This window comes from Hesperophylax consimilis, chromosome 9 (genome assembly GCF_061612785.1).
Source record: "Hesperophylax consimilis isolate HC1 chromosome 9, BYU_Hcon_1.0, whole genome shotgun sequence".
In the NCBI taxonomy this organism is placed as follows: domain Eukaryota; kingdom Metazoa; phylum Arthropoda; class Insecta; order Trichoptera; family Limnephilidae; genus Hesperophylax; species Hesperophylax consimilis.
In genome coordinates, this window is record NC_142844.1 from 35,446,010 (window position 1) to 35,473,807 (window position 27,798).

At 33.7% G+C, this 27,798-nt stretch overlaps 2 protein-coding genes across 4 annotated transcripts in view; one reads left to right on the forward strand and one right to left on the reverse strand.

The window, feature by feature from the left end:
* The window catches only part of LKRSDH (lysine ketoglutarate reductase/saccharopine dehydrogenase), a 418,858-nt gene that overhangs the window by 264,655 nt on the left and 126,405 nt on the right, over positions 1 to 27,798 (reverse strand). The window lies entirely within an intron of this gene.
* LOC149421271 (uncharacterized) lies at positions 13,960 to 17,999 on the forward strand. Of its 2 annotated transcripts, none has more exons than XM_089635454.1 (9): positions 13,960 to 14,332; positions 14,630 to 14,729; positions 14,850 to 14,980; positions 15,094 to 15,221; positions 15,822 to 16,000; positions 16,105 to 16,343; positions 16,461 to 16,602; positions 16,729 to 16,862; positions 17,345 to 17,999. In XM_089635454.1, the coding sequence occupies exons 1-6, from the start codon at positions 14,222 to 14,224 to the stop codon at positions 16,341 to 16,343; spliced, it is 888 nt and encodes a 295-aa protein (XP_089491580.1). In that variant the 5' UTR covers positions 13,960 to 14,221; the 3' UTR covers positions 16,461 to 16,602; positions 16,729 to 16,862; positions 17,345 to 17,999. The 2 variants fall into 2 exon arrangements, with proteins under 2 accessions (XP_089491580.1, XP_089491581.1); XM_089635455.1 differs by having other exon boundaries at positions 14,636 to 14,729.

Sequence of the window (27,798 nt, forward strand, 5' to 3'; positions counted from 1 at the left end):
TACTATTCGTTATTTCGGCTACTGGCATTATACCTAGCTCTCTCATTAAAAATTTAGGCGTATTAGATCTATCAAAAAAAAATTATATAAAGATGCAAACGTCGGTCATTTTGAATACATGTAGGATAACGAAAGATTTTTAAAATATTTATGCTGAGGGATCAGTAGGATTTATAGGCCCTGTTAGAAGTTCTACCGAGCCGAACCCTCTGATATGAAAATATCTGGAGTCGGTGAATTATTTTCCCATTTGATCTCTGGTGAGTTGACGTGTTGTTCTTGTATTTTTTTGTATTTATTTTGCTTATATAATGCACTTGCATAATGTTGATTGACTAGATGATCATTTTTGGAAAAGTGTGTGGAAGGGTTTGGTTTCCTACGGGGAGGATTTAACCCGGACAATAAAATCGGAAGTTATATATATATAATATATATATTTACTTGCGCACGCTGGGATTTGAACCCGCGAATCTTCTAATTCAAAGCCTTAGCTTTTACAGCTCTTCGCAGAGTTCGTCAAAATACATCGGTAATATTTGATCAAAATGAGAATATTACCTATAAATATTAAAGTGGCTATATCCACGATCGAGTTATCAAAAAAACAAAAGATTTTTCATGTCATTCAATACTTTCTTCATACATAATATTATTTACTATTGAACTTCTTTCTTATGAATGGAAAAGTAAATAAAGTTGGATTTTATTTCGGCATAAAAACCAGATAACGAGTTCGTAAAATTTCATACTATTCATCGCGGACTTCTTACTACAGATCTTTTTTAGACTTCCTTAAAAACAAACAATAAAATTTCCTATTCAAGGGTTCAATAATTCCCGTGAGAAATTTGAATCGCTGGATTCTGAAGGTGGGGAAAATAAAATTGAGCACTTGGCACATTGAAATAGCAAACTTTATACTTGTTTCGGTGTAAAAATGAGTTCGTGAAATATAACAAAGGTCTTCCTCGATATTATTAACTCTTGTTTGACTTAATTTTGGTTTTTTCGTGTTGAAATGATAATATAAATGTGATCGTTGTGTAAAACCGTAATATTCAACCATACTGCAAATGCCTGGTCCTGTGCGGGCGCAATTGGAGCAGTGGGCTTCGGGTTAAGGAGCTAAGGCGCTGATAATAACATAATATCTAACACAGCCTTTGAGGATTTTACTTACTGACATGCGCCGCTTGGTTCATGGCCACCCATGGCAAACCGAAAAGGAAGCAAGCCCGATATAAATATATTTATTTATCGAAGGTATCTTATGGGCATTTTCGCCAAAGTTTGTGCATTGGGTTTAGTCATGTATGATTTTAATCGTTTTTTTATTATCATTTTAAATTTAAATATTTTTACATGAACTTTTTATTAATTTACTTTATCTTAACTGTAGAACCGGTGTTCATATCACACAAACTACTCAGGAAATCTTAAAGGCTTACCTGCATTTAACCAACGTCTGCATTTAACTGCATTTAATCAACGTCTCTATCGGCCTTCCCATCTCTCGTAAGCATACCTACAAATACACAATCTGTTCCAAGTATCAGTTATTCGCAACTATATTGCATACAGTTTTCGTACTCTCTCTCTCTCTGTCAAACACCATGACTTTTGAAATATTTACATTCACCATTAGCTGATTCTTCACATACACGTCATTCACCCGAGACACATAGACTGTAGATCCATTTATTTCTACAAACTGTTAGAAATCAGCACCGCATCATCAGCATACAATAGGCAATATGCTGTCAGATTACTTAATTTCGCACCCAATCCCACCTATTTAACTATCCATGTAAAGATTGAAAAACAACGGTGACATTCTGATATCAAAAAATATTTTTGGATGAAAGATTAAATTATTGGTGTCTTACATAGCTCACATCCAGATAATATATTGGTAGAAATATACTGTTTTTTGCGCCTTAACATTTGTGATGTGGAATTCAATATTTCCATTCCGTGACTATATTTATTATTGTATTGACGACCTTTTTAGAAGCTTTAACGTATATACATATAATAAACATACAATTGTATTACTACTATACAGGGTTTTTTTTTCAGTGCAGAAAATCTCAGTTAATATGTCTATTATGGTAGTTAGTCCCAGAATTTTCGCACTTGAAAAAAATCCTGACTTCTAGTAATCTGATATTAGTGGAAACTTATAAATGAAAAGTAACGGATTGGAAAGCATAAAAATATTTTTAAAATATTAACAAGCTTTGTCGAAAAAGTCCTTACATACGGTTAGACAGAAAAAGAAGTGACAGTAGAATATATAACTTGCAAGTGATGGATGAATGAGTCGCGGATATCAATGGATTCGTTTATAATATTTTGTTCATACATTCTTTATACTTCGTTAACCCGTAGTTCATGTTGGGTCAAATCGTTAAATCCATACTTTGTGTACGCTTTGTTTGTACTTTGCTTAGACTTTTGTTCATAGGTATTGTGTAAAAACTTTATTCATACTCTAAACTCAATATAGCAATACAATTTCTAATACTATGAAGGTTCATAACATTCTAATATAAATATTTTTTATTAATTTCAGTCCATAAAATGAATTTATGTCGCCGTTTTTACAATATTTGATGGCGTAATGGTCAGCTATTTTGCATTTTATTTCAAATTTTTACATCATATATATGTTTACTCGTAATTTTTCACGGGTCTGCGCCAGTGTGTTAGTAATTGAAATCTTGTTTTTTTCATCTAAATAAAAATACTTTTGTTAAGAATGCGCCATTCTATTAACACTCTCTCTATTTTTGGGGAAATTCGAAAGGTGGATGAATTTCTGAATGAAGCTATATTGCTACTCCAGTGCACGATTTCTTTATATTTGAAAGGCCCTTAGCCCTTAAACGTGCGCCCATAGCCCCAGGAATGCAACCATGTGGAGGAAACGGACCAGACAAGTATTTAGGAAGAATCACGTACAAGGGAAATTGCCAAAGGAAATTTCTTTGTAAGCTCAATTTTGTGACCCCTTCAAAGATATAAAACCACGTCAAATTCCTCTTATCATTCTCGGAGAAACCTTATTTTAAATAGTAAACAGATTATTAAAGGCATGGGAATAAACCCTTTGGAAAACCTGATCGAGGCTGCAATTATCTAAATATTTTCAATAGAATTTTAAAATAAGGAATTATTTTTGACTTTCTTTTCGAAAAACTAAGTGGTAAATAATATACTAGAGTCCGGTTGGGACCTCCGCGTTTTTAAATACTATAATAGAAAGATAATGAAAGAATTACAAATATTCAGGTACTTTTATAGGTTATAATGAAATATATTAGTAGGTTTTTGCTGAGAGATAAATTCAAAAACTCCAATTTAAAGTATTTATCAAATTTTTTTGCAGACGTCTGGACAAACTTTCTTCGAAACACGACAAACTCGCAAAGCTCTAACGTCCAACTAGTACAGGTAAAATAGGGTTTGATAAATGACAAAATTTGAAACTTTTATACATTCGTAAAACTTTTAACATACAATAATTTTGGAAATAAATGAAGATCTGCAGATTCCACTCAAAAAAAGTGGTGAAACAACCCTCTTGGGGGAAGAGGGCGGGGGGATATTTTGAAAAATACATATTTACAAACTATATCGAGTAAGGTATCTTTTACTATGTATTCATTCGTATTAAATAGAAAAAAAAGATTACTCCCAAGTCGATGGTATCGATATTTGGCGAGATAAACTAGGTTTTTAGTAAAGAAACGGTAAATTACAAGTTGATAATCCCCTAGACGGGTATTTCATGACTTTGTTTTGAGAGAACTCTTTTGATCTTTCTTTCGACCGCAAAGAATGAGTATAATATCATGAATGCATGAATTTCGTCATTTTTGTGCATTTTTATGCTATTTTACCTGTACTAAACTGACTAAGTATCATTGATAGCTGCGGTTGTAATTCTCAGTTTTTTTTTATTAAATCACGCTTTTTGACTATTGATAATGCTTATGGTTTGTAGCTCCACATTATGACATTTTGTAGTAAGCATACTGCTGCAAGTTTGCCAATGAGGTGGTTATTCTCCAATAGCCTTCTAAAAGGTCAAGCTTCACTATAAATTGTGATAAATCCGCAATTCATTGAAAACAAGGAAGTAGATACCTTGGAATTTATTAATAGTAAATAAGTATTTTCATTCGATCTAATTTCTTTGCGAAAGTCGCGAAAGAGGCTAATGTACGTATAACGAAAACCAATAAATATATAGCTCACATTTATCTAAATAATAATCTACAACGTAATATGACTATTGAGTGCTCGACATTTAAAAGAAAAAATCTGAAAATACGCCTGTTTCAAAATGGTTAATGGACAACACTGAGACTTATAAACTCATTACAGAAATGTTTTTTAAACTCTCACTCTGTTAGGCCAATGTTTATATACGTCATAATAACAAATTTTTTTTGATTACTGAAGATCTTACCTTCTCTGAAATCACAGATAGAAGACTGGTGTTTCACCCAGTGACATATTATTATATACAAAAATAAATATTATTACATGAACAGTGTACAGTGTATACCTACTTCTGTATATAACTACAGTAAACTACTTAAATCTTGTTAGTAAATTGGCACTGTAATCGATTCGAATTTCTTGTCTAGAGTTTTGTTCTGTTCTACAGAAAGCTCTTAAACTAGCTCGTAAACTCTGATTGAAACTATGACTAAACAAGTTCTAGTTAATGCTACACTAGTTTAAACTAATATTTATTTAAGCGGAAAAACAAACCGATAAGAAAAGTTCCATCCACCCTCTTCCCTGAATCTAAGCTTTTTATAGGGATTTCCTGGAAACATGCGAAGGACAGCAAAGGCGTGTGCATTATACAACGAGTTATTTATTCCACTACACAAAAAATGACAAATCCTGATAATAAAACAATATTTGAGGATAAATACCGCGGGTAAATTACGCACCTTAAAAGCACTGTCTTCTTCAAAGATTAATTAAAGGACACTTGGAATAAAATGTACTTATCTCGTTGGCTGTGAAAGAATTCCAATAAAATATTAGTTACGCATTACTCTCAAGAATAATTTAAAATGTTGTAAAGAGAAATAACTTTTAACATTACATCATATTTAAATTTGTATATTTTTTCGGAAGATGATTTCTCCTTTAATTTGTTTATACTTTTGTTCTACTCAAGAACTTAGTAGTTACACGGACTGCGTTTTGTTTCCCATTATTATTTTAATATATCACTTCAATTTAAAGGTAGAACTTATGCTCAATCGGCACCCATTTTTGTAAGCGTGGAAAGCATCCATCAAAAGTAAAAATAGAAATTTTTGAAAATAAAAATATAAATCAATCTATTATCAATGTTTAAACCAGACACTCGATTTCACTATTTTAAATGAATTAGGTAGTTGCTAAGTTGGCCTCGAAGAAAATAATTACATATTCTTTAATTTGACAGATTTCAAGTAGTACGAAGGTACTTAGGAATTCGAGTGAAAATGATTATTTTTGCGTAATATTATTGCTTTTCAAATTGAAGTGCTTCTAGATGGTATAATTTCTGGGAACAATCAATCTTATGAAGTTCGTCTGATTCAAGGTTCGTGCAGACGCTAGCTAACACAATTAAATTTATGGATTTCTGCCAATTTCTGCTTATTAATTTCCAAGCCATCAAATTAAAAATTAATTAACATTGATTGACATGCTAAAATATTATATTTATGATCCGGTTCTGCCCGAGATTCAACCACGCATTACAACAATGTTAGTTATTTTTTTATACGCCCACAGTCGGATATTTTAAGTTTCCATCATTAATTTAATGCTGCAGTCTTCATCTTTGGAAGACTAGGAATTGTATTGCATTTTTTAACCCTATCACGTACTATCACGTTTTTTTTATCTTGGGGACAACATTGACTAGGCGATTCTACGAGTAGAACTGACGAGGAGATTATTTGCTGCATTTCCAAGCCGAGATGAGTTTCTGCCATAAGCTTTTTTTTTTATAGTGAATACCTCACAAGAGTCCCAACTGCTCCCGTCTGGAGCCAGTGAGACTATGGCATCCCCGATTGGGGGATGTTGTGAGGCTGAAGGTAAGTGGGGAAGGGAAAGAGCAAGGTGGGGAAGTACCTGGCTATTCAGATCTAGTCACTAAACACGGCTAAAGCCATTTGGAGCAACGTTTCAATTCTGAATGGTGGTCTTACACCAGGGCGATACTGGTAGTATCTTCCACTCTGGAACGTGCCGCAAATATACTATATTTTATTTTAATTAATTAATTGTGAAATAACACAAATTAATCAAATAAAATTTATTTGCGCACGCCGGGTTCGAACCCGCGACCTTCGGAATGGCAGTCCAATGCGTTACCACTGGACTATGCCGGCCGTCAACTTCAACCAGGCTGTATTTGGTATCACATACCATACTTAAACAAGCCCCTTTTTGCCATATAGTTTAATTTAGTATGAGGCGACATAAGACTCTAATAACGGGGGTTTGCTCGACGCTCACATGTTTATTATTTCTGATGAACGTATTACTAAAATCTATTAAATATTTCTGCAGAGATCCCTACAGATGTAAGTAATTTATATTTAAAATTAATAAAAACAGTGCCTTACCATCAAAATATTTTCTCTAAAACGGGTTTAAAATTTTATGAAAAGTTTTTGAAGTATAAAATTAGCGGTAAGCACCAGATTTTATTTTTCTAAACGATGAATCAGTAACTTTCCAAGAGATTCCTCCAGAAACATTTGAGAATTCAGTAATACGTTCATCAGATATAATTAAAATAAACCCCACGGAAAGATCGATTTTCTAGGCGAAATCAAAGTCTACCGTATTACGCCGGGCCGCCCGCCGAATATTTTTTTTACACGAGTTCATCAATTATGTCGATTCCCACTTTATCTTAGACTAGGGAAAATTCAAAACCGCAGGTCTGTCCAATACATAATTTTTTTGCATGGCATCTTCGCTTACGTTGTTAAGAATCCGTTAAGAAAACCACATCATTTACAGGGCCTTAGATTTTTTTAAATCAATTTTTTTAATTGTTGCCACCGATGACCAGACAAATCACCACAATGATAATTCATCACATCTTTAAAAAGTTATATAAGTCATGGAAAGTGATGAAACAAAAACTTTATTAACTGGGTTAAGTAGGTTAGGTTAGGTTAGGTTAAAAAAAATTCTCATCGTTTCTAATGACTTTATATCACTTTTTAAAAGTGTGTTGAATTTTCACTGTGTTGAGTTATCATGGAACCGTTGCCACCATATCCCGCGGTGTAGTGTTTGTTTTTCAATTGCAAAAATAATTAAATACATAAGATTTTTAAGAAGTTTCCAGAGTTACATGCAATAATAATTAATAAACATTTTTATTAAGGTAAACTTACTATGTTTACAAGACAAGGTTTTTATGCAAAATTATTAAATAATATTGATAACAAATTATTAGCCTGAAAAAATCTTCCTTAGAAAAAATAAATGCTGCCGACGGGAATCGAACGCCCACCTTCTGATTGCCAGTCAGGTGCACGGTACAACTGCGCTACGTCGGCTTATTTTTAACCGACAAATAATTCAATAAATACTAGTATTTCACTCAAGAGTTATTGCTTTTTAATTTTTTTCACCTGAAAACAATTAACTTTATATTTGCTATTTGATTCAGTATGGTGAATAGTAAACTATTATTGTGTGAGTTAGGATTTGGATAGGGTGTAGGTAATAATATGTTCCGTGATTGTATGTTATATACGTTCAATCACATTGAGCTTGTGTAAGTACGTAGAAGCGATAAAAACTATATAATTACTATCTGTTCATTTTTATGGGATTCACTTTGCTTAATATTTTCTAGAAGAATGGTGAAAATTACTGTCGCAAAGTAGGTGCCTACCTAAAACTTCATTGATCAAAAATTACTGCGCGCGGAAATAATTGCATATTAGCAAATTTTGTGAACTCATTTAATTCAGAAGACCTTTCGACTCTTAGGTACCAGACACGATTTACACGATTTGGACACGACTACCAAAAATACGAAAATTAAAAAAATTATCAAAGTAAGCTGAAGTGAGTGAAACTTGACCTTACTACGAACACACCATATACGCGCAAAAGACATTTATATAAGTTTATCTCAATGAGCTTAATGTTTGAATGTTTTTACTGCTTCCACATATAAATTATATGCTTTACATATTAGTACAATGAATATTTGACAAAGAACTGAGTTGCTTACCACTAAACAAAAGCAATTAAATTATGAAAAATATATTACATTACTAACGACAAAGAATTCTAAAAGCAAAGACAAGATTTCATATTTTAAAACGTTAGATATTGCAATAAATATCAACTTCGGAACTCTATACATAAAAGAAAATGCTTCGCTAAAGCAGCTTATATTTTTTTATGATTGAAGAAACAATAATAAAGTGAGTGGCAGGCACATTTAGCTAATGTCAAAAATGAAGTGGCTTTCTAGTCACTGTTTTGACATAACAAAGGACGTTAGAATGTCAAAGAATGTTTTTGTTTTACAAACACGCTTCAGGAATGAGATATAGATATGTTAATATACATTCACATGCTTGAATATGAATGTATATTTTTATATTCTGTCAAGATCTCTCTTTCAATAAAAATGTAAATCGTATATAATGACATAATTAAAACATTAATATTTATTTCTTTCCGATCTGAGTCATCCGCAGAATAAGTTGGACAGCTTTTCTGTCTTTGAAACTATTAAATGTTTAACCCTTTAGGCCTCGAAAGGACATTACTAGCCACAAACACCATATTCTATTATAGCCTCTGAAGGACAGATCTGACCGGGGTGACAATACATTATGAAAGTTTTTTTTTTATAATATGTAGATATTTAATTTATCCGTCATTGGAAAGATAAATAATTAATAATTTATGAACATCTTCATGTTTGATATTAAAAATGTATTTTTTAGAAAGATCAATGTTTTTTTAAAAAACCTGAAGGGTTAAATTCCCTGACACTCACGTCATAACTAAAAAAATAAAGTCGTAAGTCGTATGTTGAAATCAATCATTTTAAAACACAAATTTGAGTTACTTCAAAATTTTCAGCACCTTTCGATTAATTAACATTACCAATCTACAGTTTGACACCCTTAACCTTGCAGGCGGGTAAAGAAGGGCGTCAAAGAACCATCAAACAAACTGTTTTTAAGTCTGTAGGTTTCTATAAATTCGAAATTTGCGCTGCAAAATACGTGAAAAAACGTTTGATGGATTCTGGTTAATATTTAGAGCATAGGCATGATTGATGGGAATGTTGTCCTTGTTTGACCGGTATTTAAGTGGAAGATGTTCCCAGGAACTAGCATCATTGATCTCTTTGGCACCAGTGTACAGTCGGAAAACAAGCTAAACGCGCTACAAACATTTGTACACAGTTGTCATTTCTCGAATTGTGAGAATGGGTATTTTCTGCGCTCGGCTGTGAAATAATTCTCTTATGGCCTCGGTGTTTTCTCCTTCTTTTTCTCAAAAAAACCTCCACAAAGCAGCAGGGGCAAATTGTTTACCTCGGGGCCTCCTGTGAGGAGTTTTAAAAAATGTCATTTTTTTGGGATATGATATGTATTCCTTGGGCAGTTGTATCGCGTGTTTTGAGTATTTTCTAAATATATGCTTTATTTATTTTAAAAGATATGAGTTACGATCGATTTGGCGAAAATTTGTCGAATATCTAGTACTTAACAGTTTGTTAAATATATTATGTATGTCAGTTAACAAATTATTATAAGAAATAATTAGTTGCTTGGTTATTTTTACTCGGGAGGTATTTTAAAATTGTATAGATATTCCAAGCGACTAATTATTTCTTCTAATAATTTGTTATCCTTTGTACTATGCATAAAAGACCTTATCGTATAAACATTAGTTTATCGTTAAAAAAAGAATGTATGTCAGTGCCTGTTTTAAAGGGAATTTAAGGATTGATTGTTGCAACTTTGATACTTAATTAATGGCCGAAAGTTTTGCATCACCTCATGCAATTATTTTACATTAAATGATCGATCGCAGAGAGCATAAAGCACAAATTTCTCATTTATTTTTAATTGGTCACCATGAAACAGGCAGTTGCCTAGTATGGTGATTCAATGTATAAATGCCTTGTAAATGTTTTAAAAAAAATCATGCATGTTGTAAATAAACAAATTGCCGTAAATATTAGCTATTCAATACTTACTTAACATGAAATTTTGCGTAAAGACAAAAATAGCCAAGTTTGGGCTTGGTGACCCAACAACACAAATAAATTACACAAAGCAGTAAATTAGGTATTTTTTTCTGAAATAACTAGGATTGAACTAAAAATAACCATCAACTTTACGAGTAGCTTTCAGCGCTTTATGAGCGCTCGTATTTACACTGTCAATATTACGATAGCATTTTCATATCAACAGTGCTTATTGATAAACTCGCTTTAATAGTATTAGTTTTTGTATAACGATTTAATATTTCCTAGTAGTGTTCAATTACTGTTTCGCGTTAATTCATTACTCAGCGCTCGTAATTTTCCATTAGAATAGAAAGAGGCATAGAAAGACTACAATATTTATTTTTCCACGTTTCACTTATTGTGAACAGAAGCTAGTTTATTGCCAAGATAATACACAATAATATTGATGTATCAACGTTGATGAAATAAGTAAGCAAGAAGGCCCCAATGATTTATCTTTTTGATAATAAAACTGATGTTCGATGAACTTGAAGACTTGACAGCTTGAAAAAAAAAATTATTAGGCTGGCTGTAAGCGAATAACAATACAGTTTTTCACACTGTGATTGTTTTTATTTCTTAATGGATTAGTGTGTGTAATCCATTAGTAAATACATAAATTATTGTTATGTCATTGGTTGTAGTTTATCAGTTGTACAGTTTGGCTTCACTATACAATACGGTATAGTTAAGTGCTATATGAAAAGGAAGACGCCATATTTTACATATGTACGTTCAATGGGACAAGGGATTTCGAAAGGGTAGTTCTTAAACTCCGTCCAAACCAGGTAGAAGCTAAAAAAGTTTTCAGTTTTTTCTTAAAATATAGATAGTGGTAGTTATTTTAACTAACTAAACATCACATCGTTTCCCCACAGGGGTCGGCAGTGAAAGTATAACGCGATAAAACTCCATATTTATGTAAGTTAACAAATGTTTTCGAAAGGGTAGTTTTGAAACTCTGTCTAAACCAGGTAGAAACTAAAAAAGTTTTCAGTTTTAACTTAAGTTTAGGTGATGGTAGTTATTTTAACTAACTGAATTTCACATCGCTTCCCCGCAAGCAGAGAAAGTAGACCGCCATACAATTCTATCTTGACGCATGCTATTTGCTTCAATCACATTAAAACATAAATTCAATGCATAATACACCCAACAAACATGTTTTATGTTATGTACTATTATACTCCTTTCTACAACTTACCTCTAACAATTATCAACGTGTAATAGTCTTCGAGGCGTGAATAAATAAATAAATAATATTGACGTAGCCCGAAACGGGTTTTTATTCACTTTGTCTTTATTTTAATTATTGAAGAAGAAGACAATACTGATAAATCTAAACGAAACAGAACAATACACAGAAAAATAAAAAAGTAACAGTCTCAACTGGGAATCGAACCCAGAATCTTTGTTTTACGGGGACAACGCTTCTAACAATTTTTCCATTGGGATTTAATTATTATATGTCATTTTGTCCATCCTATCGCTATATTTTTGAATGATTACAAAAGTTCTAAGGAACTAGTTTGTAACCTAGAGAGTGTTTCCAATAAACATATCCGATTTTTGTTTAAATGGGACACCTATTGACTCGTTCGAAAAATCTAAATTATTATTCAATTTTCATTGGAATAATTTTTGTCATTTTTGGAGTATTATGCCGTGTTGCGCTACCTCCTTCTTTAGACAACGTTTTGGACAGCATTACACTGTCCATCATCTGAGCAGATGTATAAAGTGTGTGCTTAAGTTTGTAGATATGATACTATATCGCCAAATCCTCTGAGAGCTGGTAATACGTTATAATTTAAGATGTTTTTGGTGTTGCCGTCAATGATCGAATAACAAGAACTATTGGGCTTCGCTCCGTCGTCTTTATTGATGTTTATGGTATTTTTTATGAATTTCAATTACCTCCCTAATAAGGCATGGTTTTTGTGTTTTATGTCTTCCCAGAATTTCAGGAACAAATACAAAGTAATGACTGCTTTCAGTTAAATGTTCGGTAATTGCCGATTTGTCAGGGTGGCCGAGTTTACGTGCTTGAAAGTGTTCTGATATTCGTTTGGAGATCGCCCGTTCTGTCTGGCCTACATACTTTATAAACTCCATCTGTTTCAAGAAAAAACTTGGCTTTTGCAGGTCTCAGTAAGTCTTTTCTTGACATCGCTGTTAAATTTAAATATGATTCCTTTACATGTTTGATGCTTGTGATAGATTATATGTTTGCCATGAAATATAAGTAAGGTCCTTTTGAAAAAGTATTATATTTGTTATATTAAGTTTTGCGTAAATCTCGCATTACGTTTTTGTTATGTTTCCGGAGATGACCGTACGCATATACGTTAATATTATAATACAATTTGAGAAGGTCGTGCAATCTTTTGCCTTTTTCTTCAATGCTCAGTAATAACAATTCTCCCGATAACAATATAATTATTTCCCCTTAACTCGTTTCATCGGCGTCTACGTCTGTCTGGCGCAACACCCGCACCAGGCGGGGTTTGGTGCGTATTCCCCGTCAAATCAAAACACGTCCGCGCGTAATGCCCGACCCCACGTAAAAAGCTCGTCAATGAGGGCTTTATGTGCGGCGCTCTTCTTACGTGATCGGGGGTAAAACGTCCCCGCATGTCACGCTCCAATCCACAAGGAAAATTATTTTATATACTTATGAAAATTTGGTTTACGTTTCTGTGGGCCGAGTCAAGGATGTTATATGGACTTCGAAACACTTGAAACACCCGAACGGGTTGTTTCGGAGGATTTGAACAATTCATCGAATTTCAATGTTGATTTCCGGGTTCTGTGAAAGTCTTATTCAAGTTCTGTTATTATATTAGCATCGGGTAGTTGCTTGACAAAATTGAAATAAAAACAGAATTTGAAAAAATCTTTCACAAAACCTGAAAATTAACTTTGAAATTTGAAGAATTGTTCAAATTCTCCGAAACAACCCGTCCTTAGACTTGGTAATATGCAAGTTAACCTTTCAAGTATTATTTTTTTTACTTACGAATCCCAACTACCCCGTGAAATTTCATGTAAAAAGAGATAATTTTGGAAACTTTAAATTTTATCAATTAAAATTAAATTTTAGAAAAAAAAAAATTTAATATCAAATATGTTAATTATAACGAAAAAATTAACCGTGACATTTTGACTTGATACGTCCATAATTTGAAATTATTCGATATTTATAAAACACATTACTTTGGTACATGAAATTAGCTAGAAAATTTTAACTTCACTCTTGACGCCGTTTATAAAATAAAAAAATATTAACAATTTTTAAGCTTACAATTGTCAGTGAAAAGTTCCAGCCAGTTTGAAATCATACACTATGACAATATTTTAGATTGTATCCATGTAATCATGTATAAATATTTGAGACAAACTGAGAAGAACAATTATTTATCTTTCCAACGACGAATATATCACATTTCTATGCATTATAGAAAAAGAGATTTAAAAAAACTTTTATAATGTATGGACAGGTCAGATCTGTCCTTCAGAGCCTCTAATGGAATATAATGTTTGTGGCTAGTAATGTCTTTCCACACGGAGAGAAATAAAAACCAAACCAGCTTTGCAAAAAAAAGTTTTGCTGTTTTAGCAATAGTTATGGTATTTTTAGCAAAGCGGAGCATCACGAACTGAAGAACATGTTTTGCTAGACTCCAAGTTAATGTTTAGCAAACTAGTTTGTCTAAATCTGCCAAATGTTTTGGAGATTAACAGAGAGACAAACGTATTGCAGACGGTGCAAAACATTTAGCAGATTCCATATTGCCGCCAAATTTAGCAATACGTTTTGCTGGACTTCGGGTGTTCGTTCGACTTCGGCCCACTTCGGCCGTTATCGGCATTGCTCGTCCGGTCAGCTGTTTGAATATGGTGCGCGCGCATAGTGCGTTTTTCATCATGGCCGACTGGCCGACAAGTTTGTTCGAGATACTTTATCAATGTGGGGATACGACTCTGCGACGCTCGATAACTTTGAAGGTATGTGGATCGTTATAATATAATCACAGAATCATCATACCCTATACAGTTACATAATATAATACACCTATTCCAGTCCAGCCAAGAAAAGAAGCCACGAGGTTGGTATTGGGAATTGGGACCCACTAACTTTCAATACCTAACTTTTATCATGGTATTTGCATATATTTTTTAAAAATCTATTTCCTATAATAAAGTCAATTCTTCTGTAGATCATATTCACCTTTATTTCAAGGTAGTTTTGAGTGAGAAGACATTCGAATACAGGTCAATACTTCATAATTGTTTTTTTCTTAGTTACAGCTGTCAAGACCCTCTACGTCAACTTCGTTTTCATATGTAAATGTAAGCAGCATTATCAACTCATCGGAGGAATTTCTGCCGCCATCGTCATTGCGTAAGCATTTAATAGTTACTTTATTTGACCTATACTACCACACTTACTTACCTACTTACATAAGTTTTAGTTTTGTGTGACATTTCTAATCCAATTTGCTTTCTTTTGTTTATATTTTAGACCAAAGCAAAGACGACCATGAGGTTTTGGACGTTTTGGAGGCTGATACAACATTTGCTGGTATATGTGACCTGAGCTCATCGCATAAGCGTCAGCGATCAAGCGACAACAACTCAACCTGCATTGCAAAGGTAAATAATAAATAATCCAATATTTCTCTCTGCCAAAATTCACACTGTGAATAACTCAATTAGACCCTACAGAATCTATACTGCCCTATAAAACCGGCTGCTACTGATTTCAGGAACTATCCAACATCTGTGGAAAGATTATCCCAGCCTGCATAAGCAACAGGACACTGAGTCCGAAGGCTAGGTCAAAGCTGTGCATCGCGATCGGGGCACACATTCTCCACGCAGACAACAATCGAATGTAAGCACACATCAGATTTTTAAATGTTGATTTCCCTTCAAAAATGTCTGGCTTGTCGAGAACTTGAACCCTGGTCTACGGATGCCACATTGTTGCTATGTATAGATACCGACTAACTTTATAACTGCAGACATGACATTTTTCAAGTTAATTAAGATATAACTGGTAGATCTCTACATGGTTAAGTAGTACCTAATGGCTTCATGCATTAACTGAAAATGATAGATCTCTAGCAAATACAGTTCTATACCTATCCTATTTAAAGTATAGATATCGATCTGAGTATTGAAGATCATCAAGCAAACGAAGCATCTCCATTCAACTCTAATGCACTGTTGTTTTGATTTTTTGTCAGCCCAGTAGGTAGTACAGGTCACCAGATTTGACCAATCATGATAAAAAAATTTTAAATATAAATTCCATCCTTTTAATGTTAATTTCAGTTGATCGGTTTTTATAATAAAAATTATAAAAACACAGTCATCCCCATAATCTGCAGCTGTCTTTGTTCGCCGCTCGGTCATTTAACGCTACATGTTAGCTGTATCGTTTACCAATATATACATGTATAGTTATTTATAATCGTATACTTATTTCCAGCATTGGGGAAAGCGAATATTTAGCCTGGATCAAGGAGATATGCCACTTGTTCCCATGCGAACAACAAGAAATATATTACATACCATACTGCAAAGGGCCACCAAAATTGGCTGCGAGAGGAAAGCTCGTAAACAAGGTGCACAGCCTAAAACGAACCTTAAAACAAGAAAAGCAGGAGGGTGAGTTTATAACTATAGTTCATAGGTAAATCATTACCTTCGCAAAAATCTAATTGTGGACAAGAAATGTTATTTTTTAATACCTATTTCAATGTCTGTTACAGCATCCTCTGTTTCTGCCGCTAAAACTGCAACAGAAGTGACAGCTGACATAGCTGTATCTGAGTTCAGCGACGATGAGGTGAAAGAGTTTCTTGGATTCCTCCAAGTTTCAAGCGAGCCTTGGGGAAAAGTCAAAGCCTATTGGAAGAATACCTCAAAGGAAAGACTTTCTGAGGTTGAAACAATCTCCGAGTACTTTAGCAAGTACCCGCCGCTAAAATCCCCACTTGGATACGCTTAAGTAAGATAATATTCTGTATATTAAATTAATGTTTCCAGAAATTGATGAAACCTCATTTGACGTACCTAGATTACAATATCTACAACACGGGACTAATCACGACCTTACTTATTTCAGCTTGAAGACGACTTTAATTACTTATACCCGAAGCAGGGGGACAAGCTTCTTGTAGGGTGGCCGCAGCTTTCCGAAGCCGTGTTGAAGTTTGCTTCATCGAAAAGGTCCGAGCAGATTCAGGCAATCCTTGCTGACAGCAACTGTAAGTAGTAACTATAGTACACCTATTATACCTACTATGAAAGTATTTTTACAGCTTTAGCTGAAAGATTAAAGTTTAACTAAACATTTTGAATTGCAAATCATTTTCGGTTTTATTTTGTTACAGTGGGCACCGAGATCACCTCGTTGAAACTTTTGGCGTACATGTTCCCTGTCCTCTCTTTAAAAAAATCGAAGGCCAAGACGTCATGGCGGCCAAGCCAGTTGGAGTCGCAGGAGGGCTTCCTGCTTCACATTCGCGTGAGTTTTAAACACAATTTCTATCTGCGGGTACACGGCTGGAGAGAATAGACACTTGTCTTAACAAAATTTCATTTCATTTCATTTATTTTTTTTTTGTTTCATTGTACAAGTACACGCCCTTTTGTAAATTCTTTCTAGATTTACAGGCTTTGAAACTAGTCATTCTATAAATACACATTTATTGCATATATCCTAACCTACATTCCCACAATATTTACAAGTGCAATCCTTTCTGACTATAAATTCGTCCAAACTATAAAAACAACGTGATTTAAAAAAATCCTTTATCTCTCTTTTAAAACTGTTTCTACTTTTAGTCACTTCTTTTAAAACCTTTGGGAGCTTATTATACAGAATTGGTCCTATGTATAAAATATTCCTTCTTCCAATTTGTAGCAACATACTCTGAGCTCTAATTTATTCTTTTAATCCTAGTTCCTTCTTTCCTAAAATAATACCCTCTATTACTTTGTTTGCAGGTAATGGGCGAGTTTCAATCCAAACTCGACCAAAAAATGGCCAACATGAGGAAGTGGAAGCAGACAATTCAGCCTTTCGTCCTCGTCGTTGGTGACACCGAAAAAGCGTTCTATGTAGTCATCAACCACGAACTTATGTACAAGTTAAGTTCGGCGGTACGTGCCGTAGATGTAGCATTTAAATGTTTCCAGGCCCTACATGCTTGTTACCCAATTGAGTCCAACTCTGTGTGGTTGTGGCTGCAACAGTACGTTTACAAAATACGTACAACTTACGATAGAGAGTGTCCTGCAGTAAACGCACTTATTGCTGACATAGAAGGTGTTCAATCTGCAGTACCGAACGTGTAACTATAATATCTATCTATATCTATAATACTATTTACTATAACTCGTAAATATAATGCCTACGTGTTTTGTGTGTAAGTCAATCCACACATCGTTTAAACTTCTTTTGCGCCATTTAACGGCCATTCATAACGTTCACGAATTTAGCACGGATTACAGATGTGTCCAGGATTCATGTGCGCGGAGTTTCAAAACACTAAATTCTTTTCGTAAGCATGTCGAGCGGCACTCAAATAACATTCCAAACCCCGGAAATATTCCACCTATCAATGGCGAGAATGAGCAAGAGGACACCCCGGAGTATGAAAATGAAAACAGACGTGAGGCTCCCGTTCCCAACATAGTAGAAACTCAACAATTACCTGCAGAGAATAGAATACCAATAGACTTTTATAGTTCGTTGAGTCGTAGTATTAATTTATCAGTGGCAGGTCTTTATAACGAATCCACATTGGCTAGAACTCAGGTACAGGCAATCATAACTAACATAACGGAACTGTTGAGAAATCCATTAGAATTACTTAAAAATTCAGTTTGTACAGTACTTGATAGGGCTGGGGCGTCAAATGTTGATATTGACAGCATTAACATTATGTTTAACCATTTAAGCAATCCTTTTGAGCATTTATCTACAGAATATTTGAGATTGGAGCATTTTAAACTTCTTGGCACTTACATACCACCAGAAAAGTATATTTTAGGTCACCGAATGTTACCCGACAAAAGTGGGTTTGCTGTAAAAACTCTCATAAATGGCAGTTTTATTCCCATGCGCAAAGTTCTCAAAAAGCTTTTTGAAATGCCCAATGTCTTAACTTTGACTACTTCGTACATGCATGCAGTGTCAAATGATTTAAGAATTTATGTTAAGGTTAAACGCGACGCTAGTTATATTCTACGTGCTCATAGATGGCGTAATTAATTAATTTGATCAAAATTCGCTTTTTGCAAGGTATTGCTTTACAGTATTAAGACAAATTATATGTTTGCGCCCGCATATACGCAATATGAATATGAATAAATAGTTTTGTCTATATAAAAACTCAATTCTATCGAGAAAGGCATGCAAATACAATATTGGATTGAATAATCGGTACAATATTGTATTTGTACGCCTTTCTCGAAAGAATTGAGTTTTTAAACGAACAAAACTATTGATTCATATTCATATTGCGTATATACGGGCGCAAACAAATGATTTTTCTTAATATTGTAAAGAAATACTTTGCAAAAGCGTATTTTAATAAAATTATTTAATTAACGCCATCTATGAACTCGTAGAATATAACAAGCGTTGCGTTTAACCTTAACTTCGTTCAAGGGCCCTTATGGAGAAAAAAAAAACTAAACTTCCAAGCGGAGGATATTGTGATCCCTATATTTTTGTATTTTGATGAATATGAAACAGGCAACCCCCTAGGGTCCCATGCCGGCGTGTACAAGTTGTATTTCATGTATTTATATATGTAATAATACCTGTAGATTTTCTTCAAAAAAATAAATAAACAAAATAAATAAATCTGTTTTACTAATAATACATGCAATACCCAGTCATTTAGTACAGAGTCCACATTTTACTACATTTTAGCAGATGTTTCTTGTTGTATCTCAATAAATATTAATCCTTAATTGTCTTGATGAGCCAAGCTGTTATAATTTTGCCATTGTTGTAATTGTAATGTTGACCTGTACATAAATGTATTAAAATGTTTTCTGTACAGCATCCATGGACAAGATAAAGGAGTAGCAATATGTTGTGCAGGTCTTAAAGATTGTTCTTCAGGAGCTGCATAATGTTTAGCTGGTCTTTAGCAATAAAGTATTTGAAGGTTTGCAATATGTCTTGCTAAACTACCAAACCATTCTGCAACATTAGCAAAACGTATTTTGCAGTACGTGCAATATGTCTTGCTAAACTACCAAACCATTCTGCAACATTAGCAAAACGTATTTTGCAGTACGTGCAATATGTCTTGCTAAACTACCAAACCATTCTGCAACATTAGCAATACGTATTTTGCAGTACGTGCAAAAGGTTTTGCTAAACTACCAAACCATTCTGTAACATTAGCAATACGTATTTTGCAGTACGTGCAAAAGGTTTTGCTAAAGCTGCAATACATATTGCACCTTGTTTGCAATACGAGTTTTGCTAATTCTGCAAAAGGTTAGTGTGTCCAAATGGTCATGCTCTGGTTTGCACCAGCAGCAAAACCTTTTGCTATTTTAGCAATAAGTTAGACTTTATTTCTCTCTGTGCAGGATTTGAAGGGTTAATCGCATAAGTGTCGTCCTTCTACAGTAGCGACCAACATTTTGCATGTAACTATTACAAAATTGCAGATTATTTAGCCCTTTATCGCCAAAATTTAATTATGCAGCACTACATAAATACAATTTAAATAACGCAGCTCTGCCACCCTAACATAAATACAATTTAAATAACGCAGCTCAGTTTCCCTAACATGAATACAATTTAATTAACGCAGCTCTGCCACCTTAACATAAATACAATTTAAATAACGCAGCTCTGCTTCCCTAACATGAATCCAATTTAATTAACGCAGCTCTACCACCCTAACATAAATACAATTGTAATAACGCAGCTCTGCTTTCCTAACATGAATACAATTTAATTAACGCAGCTCTGCCACCCTAACATAAATACAATTTAAATAACGCAGCTCTGCTTCCTTCACATGAATTCAAATTGCGCTGCTCCGCTCCGCTCAGCATATATATAATTTAAATAACGCAGGCCTGTTTCCCTAACATGAATACAATTTTCTAACGACTTCCATTATAGATTTTCTAATATATGTAAATGCGAATACAAACTATATAATAGAAAAATTGAGAGAAATCGATATTTACGATATAACACGTTCGTTATTTTTGGGGAATTCGTAAGAAAACTGTACCTCACTTTTAATTCGTTCATATATATTAAAAATAAGAAATATTTTTTTAAATTAAGCCGATAGTTACGATAGCGGCGCAAAATATGAATTATTCATTTTTGCTATTTTAAGGATTTTATTTATGGATTCCAGTATAAATATTTGAAGCAAACTGGAAAGAATTATTATTTCTCCTTCTAATTTAAAAAAAAAATTAAGTATTTTTGCATGAAAGAAAAAAACTTTATAAACTATGAACTCCTGGTCATATATGACGCTCAAATGCTGAAGGGGTTTTAAAGGTATTTATTTATATGTCAGCCGGATGAATCCGCGATACTTTTCCTAAGTATTGTCAATTTCTGCCAAAAGTGTTAACTAGGAAGGCTTAAAATATATCGGGCTCGTCTAATTATAAAGGCGATTGAAATCCATAAGCACCCTATTAACATTAAGCGGCTTTGCCGGTGCTTTAAAGGGTATTTTCAAGTAGTGACCAGTGCACATTACCGAGAATATTGACTAAATTTAGATATTAAGGTTTCAACATTAACGATTACACTTTAATTTTGTCACTATTTCACTCTGAACTTCGTACAATCTATATCTCTCTGGTGTACTTAAAAAAGGTTTACTCAAGAAGATCTTAAAACATTAGTTATAAAATATTCAAAAAAACTTCCATTCTCCAAATCTACAAAGAATACTTCATTTAAAAATAACCATTGGAATCGATTAGCGATAGATTTAAGAGAAAGGGATTAATATCCATACCAGTGTTGAGAACCACTACGGTTCAACATCGTTATCATTTTCTCCGCATAAAACCTAAGAAACATACTACCTAGGAAAGATATCAAAAAAGTATTTTATTCTTTATGTCATTCCCGTCTTGAGTACGGAATTCTAGTATGGGGATCTGCTACAGCAAATAATATTAACCACTTAGATATTGCCCAGAAGAGCATTATAAAAACCATACTATAATTACCCATCAGAACCCCCTAAAAAGATATTTTTAAGTGTTTTGACATTCTAAATTTAAAACAAATATATGCCAAGAATATTTGAATGCATCATTTTAAAAACAGAAAATCTCCTAATGAAACTCGGATGCATGATACAAGAGCCTCAAAAAGGGATATACGAGATGTTCCAAAATTCAAGACAAGTTTTAGCCAAAGAAACCACATATATCTGGCAACCAAACTTTACAACATCCTTCCTCCAAGTTTGAAAAAGATAGAAACGGTTAATAAGCTTAAGGAAAAAATCAAAACATGGGTGAAAGAAATTAATGCAGACATACTAGAAAATGTATTAAAAACATCATAGAAACTAAATAACAGAAAACCAAAGAAATTTACCAGTCCGCCTCAGCACAGGACTACCTAGTGAGGAGGACTAAGAACAAACAGATGAAATATTATAGATTATCATATATTGTAACTCTCATCGAACCAGTAATTAAATAGAAACTAATAAAAAAAAAATAAAAATTATTAACTGATAACAAACTAAAACTACAAGAACAATTAATTAACCGCGAACGTGTTTATACAGATGTTCTTTGGATTAATTCTCATCAAATTACATCACACCATTAATTAACTTTACATAAAATAAAAAAACGCTGCCCCTAAAAATATTTTATGTTCCCTTGTATTTCTTTCACAATAATTTATCGTTTCATTGCTATCTGCATGCCTTATCATTAACATTATTAAATGGGCATGAGCCTAGTATGATTGTATTATTCACAGGGTTAATATTTTATTAACCCTGATGAAGGTTCGGGTTGAACTGAAACCGGTAGGTTATACATATATACAATAAAGTGGTATTCAAACAAAGTTATTTTATTTTAATTATTAAAATTATGTTTACCCACAAAGTGTTTGATACAAGTGAAAAATCATTAAATTGATAAAAAATATATATAATGCACTCAAATAAATACTGAATATTATTATTATTAAAAAAAACAGCTTGATAACAACCTTCAACCATTGTATCCTTGTAAAAACAATTTTGAATAAATAATAAAAATAATGCTCCGACACATTTTTAATTAATTCATTTTGATTGAATTTTTTACATTAACCCCACACGGGAGGCCCTGAAGATAACAATTTCCCTCAGGGCATATGCAATCTGCCTGCTAGGTTGCTGTGTAGAGGGTCTTTTTCAAGGAAAGGAAGGAGAATAAGTTTTGAGAAGGTAAAAGGAGTGAGGGTTGGGAAGGAATCTAGGGATTAATTTGTCGGAGAGTGACGGACATATTAATGTATCCCTCCCTCCGTGGCGCAAAGTGATGGGTCGAAGACCACTTTGAGTGGTCAAGCGGTTTCTCCAAACCAGCCTCCCCCGATTAAGTGAGCAGGCGCATCCCGGACGCACCTCACCCGATGAACCCGGATGCACCCCTGTCAAATCACCAAAAACAGTGAACCACTTGGGGTGAACTTTGACCAAGGTGTTGTTTATTCAATAAATGGTTCCCGTGGCGGCGGCAAATGATGTAACACAGTTCCGCAAAATTGCGAAATTTAAATGAATGAATGGTCAGACTTTTGCATCACGAAACACGCTTCTGTTTCTCCCTTAATTACGAACTACCATAGAAAAAACGTCTAAAAATTTATGTAAATTCAAATTATCACCAGTCTGCATATTTGTGGAGAAAAAACCTATGATTGTGAAAATGTGTTTTTTTCGTACTTATAATGTATTTTTATGTGTTTTAAAATTAATTATCTAATAACACTTTTCTGTGGTTTACCGAAAGTCACACATTTATACAATATTTATAACTTTTTTTGTGTGGGAAACAAACATTACAAATTAATCATACGTATACATTTATAATCCGAAGGTCACGGGTTAAAAACTCGGCGCGCACAATAAAATTTTATTTGATCAATTTGAGTCATTTAAAAATGATTAATTTAATATAGTACACCTGCGGCACATTCGAGAGTGAAAAATACTTTCAGAGGGTATTGCTCTGGTGTAAGACCACCATTCGGAATTGAAACATTGCTTGAAATGGCTTTAGACGCGGTCACCAGATCTGAATATTCCATTTTCCCGTCTCCGTCACCTCCTCATTACCTCCAGCTTTATGCCAGTGGGATGCAATAGTCTCACTGGCTCCTGGGACACTTAAAAAAATCAATATTACTCAAATAACTTTCATAAAAATATTTTTGAAAGTTATTTGAGATTTTTTTATTATTTATCCTGCCATTTTGGCACAGCGTAAAGATTTTTTGTGTTTAAAAACAACCTTTTGCTCATCGAATTGTAACCAAGGATTTCTCTTGCGACAAACAAAAATAGTAGGTACTTACGCACGTAACTTCGGATGCTTCTTTTTTTACGGTTGGCAATTAGGGTTTGACGATCTTTCGAAGTTTAAATAACTTTTTTTTAAATAGAGACACGAGAAGGCGGCGGTATTCAAGTTTTCGCATTAGCTGAACTATCAGGACAAAATTCGAGAGTTTAAATAATGGTTCTTGCATCTATTATATTCTATGGTGACTTCCCTTCCAATCAAGAAGCTCAAATAATATATTTTATTTTGAAAATCATGGTGGTCTCTCTTACAAAATTGTTTGAATTTTTTTTGCGTAGTTGAGCAGGTTTCGACGCGTTCAAATGGATAATGTATATTTGGTTTCTCTCATTTTAATGTTTTTTATAGAAAATACAAATATTCCCGGGTTACGAATTACCTGACAATATTTGAAAATCTCATACTACTACCACAGTAAGCGGTAAATGTTGCTTGTGTTGTGACGGAGGACTTAGCCAGCCGTTGATCTAGACTAGAGGTCCCCAAACTTTTATGTCCCGTAGGCCACGTTCCAATTTTTTTGTCTGCTTTCATAATATTGATTTTTTAGACCGAAATTTCCATAGATTTCAGAATGGCTTTGTATGTACGAGGTATTCTAGATTGCTCAGTTGGTACTGGATTCTCCACAATATTTTTGGATCCACCACTTCCCTACACAATATTTTCAAATCCATGGAGGGAGGTGGCTAGAGAATTCGAGACACTAATTCTTCAATTCCCCACAATATTTTCAAATCAACGAGGAGAAAATTTTTATATTTCGATATTTTCAATGGGTTGAAATGTACCCCTGCGTGTCGATATACATCACTTTGGGAAATGCTGATCTAGACGTTCAAGAAAGAAAACTGCCCATATTTTATGATAAAAGATCTCACACTTTGAGAGCTTTTGGTGCTTATTGTATCACACAAATAAACTGTCGGCTTATGGTCAAGAGGGTAAACAAAAACAAACAGAACCCGCTAGAATTTATTAAATAACGTAAAGGTAATAAGTAAATAATTTAATTTATCGTCGGGTAGAAACTACGCAATGCCTCATTCTCGTGAAATCGGAACGACGAGCACTTTACACGGACCAATGAATTCAGAATGCATGCGAAAACTGTAATAGGAAGAGATTGGGGTTCTTGTGATTTATAGGCGAGGCAGTTTGAAAGTTCGAGGAATTCCTTGTTCGCGCGTTTCACTAATTATGACAAAGCGCCCCGCCAGCCAGGCGGGAGCAGTGTCACATCTGATAAAATGCATGGCTTGAATGCACATATCATTTGCTCTGAGACACATTCTCTCCGAACTGTACATTGCACTTAAACGGGCGCGTTCTCTACTATGTAGGTAGTGGGTGAATGCAAGCCGGAGCATGTTTAGAGGAATATGCTTTACGCTGGCCTGCAAGCATTAACTGGCGTAAGCAATTGAAATTCTGGTCGTTAAATTAGCAGCACCCGTGTGAGGATATTATTGTTTTTGTACCATTGTTGTAGTATATTGTTACACAAAGCATAAGATATACTTAGTTCCCCTGTCTGTACACTGCACAGGCAGGGACGCTCTTGTAAGGTGTCGCATAAAAAAAATAGAAAAAAATAAGAATTAATTTGCTCTGGGTTCGGTGTAAAACAACATAAGGACTGAAAAATTCTAATTAAAACCAACACCCATAATCGTACCCGTTATCAGATTATTGTTGTAAGAGGTTATTTTCCAATTTTACGCGATGTACTCGTACCACAACAAAAATACAATTTAATGTAATTAAATTACAAACTATGAGTACAGCACGTTTTAGCCTTTGAAATAATCGAGCATTTTCTATCATAGTTTATTGTGTGATTCGATTTTTTTTTGTATTTATGCCCAAAAACTCCTTTCGGTTATGGTTTTATTGTAAAGATAAAATGGCAAATTAAGTTCTTTTTAAAATGATCATATTAATATGAATGCATGAACTTCGCAAAATAAAATATAACACACTTTTCAAAAAAAAATACATTAATCATAAAAGTTGGCTAGTGTTATGCGGTAATTTAAACCGTATCGCCATCTACATAAAGACTGTTATTGTTAGCGGCCCGATTCCAAATGCTACACGACGTAAAAAACTAAATACGCAAACAATATATATTATTAATTAGTCATAGGTGTAAATTACGTGACATGTAGAGTGGGTTGACTGAAGCACAAATGAACACAAGAAATAACATGGAGTACTGAATTTAATAAAATAATAAAGTAATAATATCAATTAATATGTGCATTTATACTATTAAAGTGGATACTTCACATGAACTATATAAATATATAAATTTAATGTACCTACATTATCGTACTCCTGAACAACTTACCTACAATAATGTTTGCGTGTAAAAGCCTTCAAGACGTGAATAAATAAATAAATATTTAATGAAAGAATTAAAATAATTAAAACTCTCTGACTTAATATATGTATATGTTCAAAATCGTAATTGGTAGTATAGACAGCCCTAATTTTCTTAACCTCAATGAATTTCATGTACTTGCGCGAGCTACTCGTTCCAAAATAATGTTTAAATGCATCAATACCAGGGTTGAGCATTGAAAATACTCACTTATACCTAAATTACATGAAGTTATTAATAGATAAGCAAATTTTGCGGATCTATTTAACTGCAAGAAGGCTATAATATCATATATTTTCAATAATTATTAATTAAACCTAGAAAGTCTACTTAGAAGGTTTGCGTGTACCTGCATCTCTTACATTAATATCATTATAGAGTTCTTAGTATCATTTTATACTTTCTGATGTCATTGTATTTGATTTATTGTTTATGGTATATTTATACCGTTTTTATTATTAAATAAATAAATAAACGAACTGTTAAAGTTCATTTTGCAAAGAATCTGTCATGATAGACGCAAACACACGTCGCTTTTGTTTCTTTCAAGAGAACGGAAAACACTATTGATTGTTGTTGAAGTTGCTCACCACCAAATTGCTTGGTTTGAATACATGTTTACGCAAGTATAATTCTAAGCAAGTTAAGGACATGAATGCCAAGTTTCTCTTTGTCCTTTCTCAAAGTGTGGAGTAAAACTAACATTAAAGTAATGATTTTAACCACTGTACACAATTGGCACTATGTAATGTTGTATAGTACTGTAGTTTCTTAACATATAGAAGATTATTAAAAGACTGCGTGGACTTTGTAATGGGTTTTATTCGGTAGATGTCTAAGTTTTACTTCGTTCAAATAAAATATTTTATTTAAAGTGCTTTGTTGAAAGTATCTTATGTTTCTTTCGTATTATTTTTGTATTATGCACCACAACATTGTCTTCTCTAATAACTTAATTTTTCCATCTTTTTATAATATGTTTTTAATCTGAATGTAATATTGGAACTTATAACAGCTTTTTTTTCTATTACAGCCCAACGTTGGGCGCTTTAAAGTTTCTAAACAATAGTAATCAGTTATAACTAATACAATATATCAACGCTGTAGAGCCGACACATCGCGTCAACTCCGGACCAGACACGAAAGATAAAGATTTCATCTAGGCTCTCTTTTACCTTATTTAAGGGACGATACATCTCGCTATCGGTATCAGGTATTCAGTCTAGGATTTATCTAAGGCTTCGCAAGAAGGGACGACATATTTCGCTACCAGTATCCGGTCTTGAGCACTACGACTGACTCGGGAACTCTGCTTGGTTCAAGGCCATGCACCCACTTTTATAGACCGCCCTTGATACATCTTCGGTAACTTAACTTTAAGGTATGTAACGGGATAGCCACTGTTTGGTGAACTGTGAGCTACGTGTCCAATTGAAAATCTACAATGACCTCCATTTGT

Excerpts from the sequence above, each read along its gene's own strand:
- LOC149421271 (XM_089635454.1), top strand. The coding sequence starts at position 14,222 with ATGGTGCGCGCGCATAGTGCGTTTTTCATCATGGCCGACTGGCCGACA. Across the intron at positions 14,730-14,849 it reads TCTGCCGCCATCGTCATTGC|ACCAAAGCAAAGACGACCAT; the intron begins GTAAGCATTTAA and ends TTTATATTTTAG. Across the intron at positions 14,981-15,093 it reads ACTCAACCTGCATTGCAAAG|GAACTATCCAACATCTGTGG; the intron begins GTAAATAATAAA and ends TACTGATTTCAG.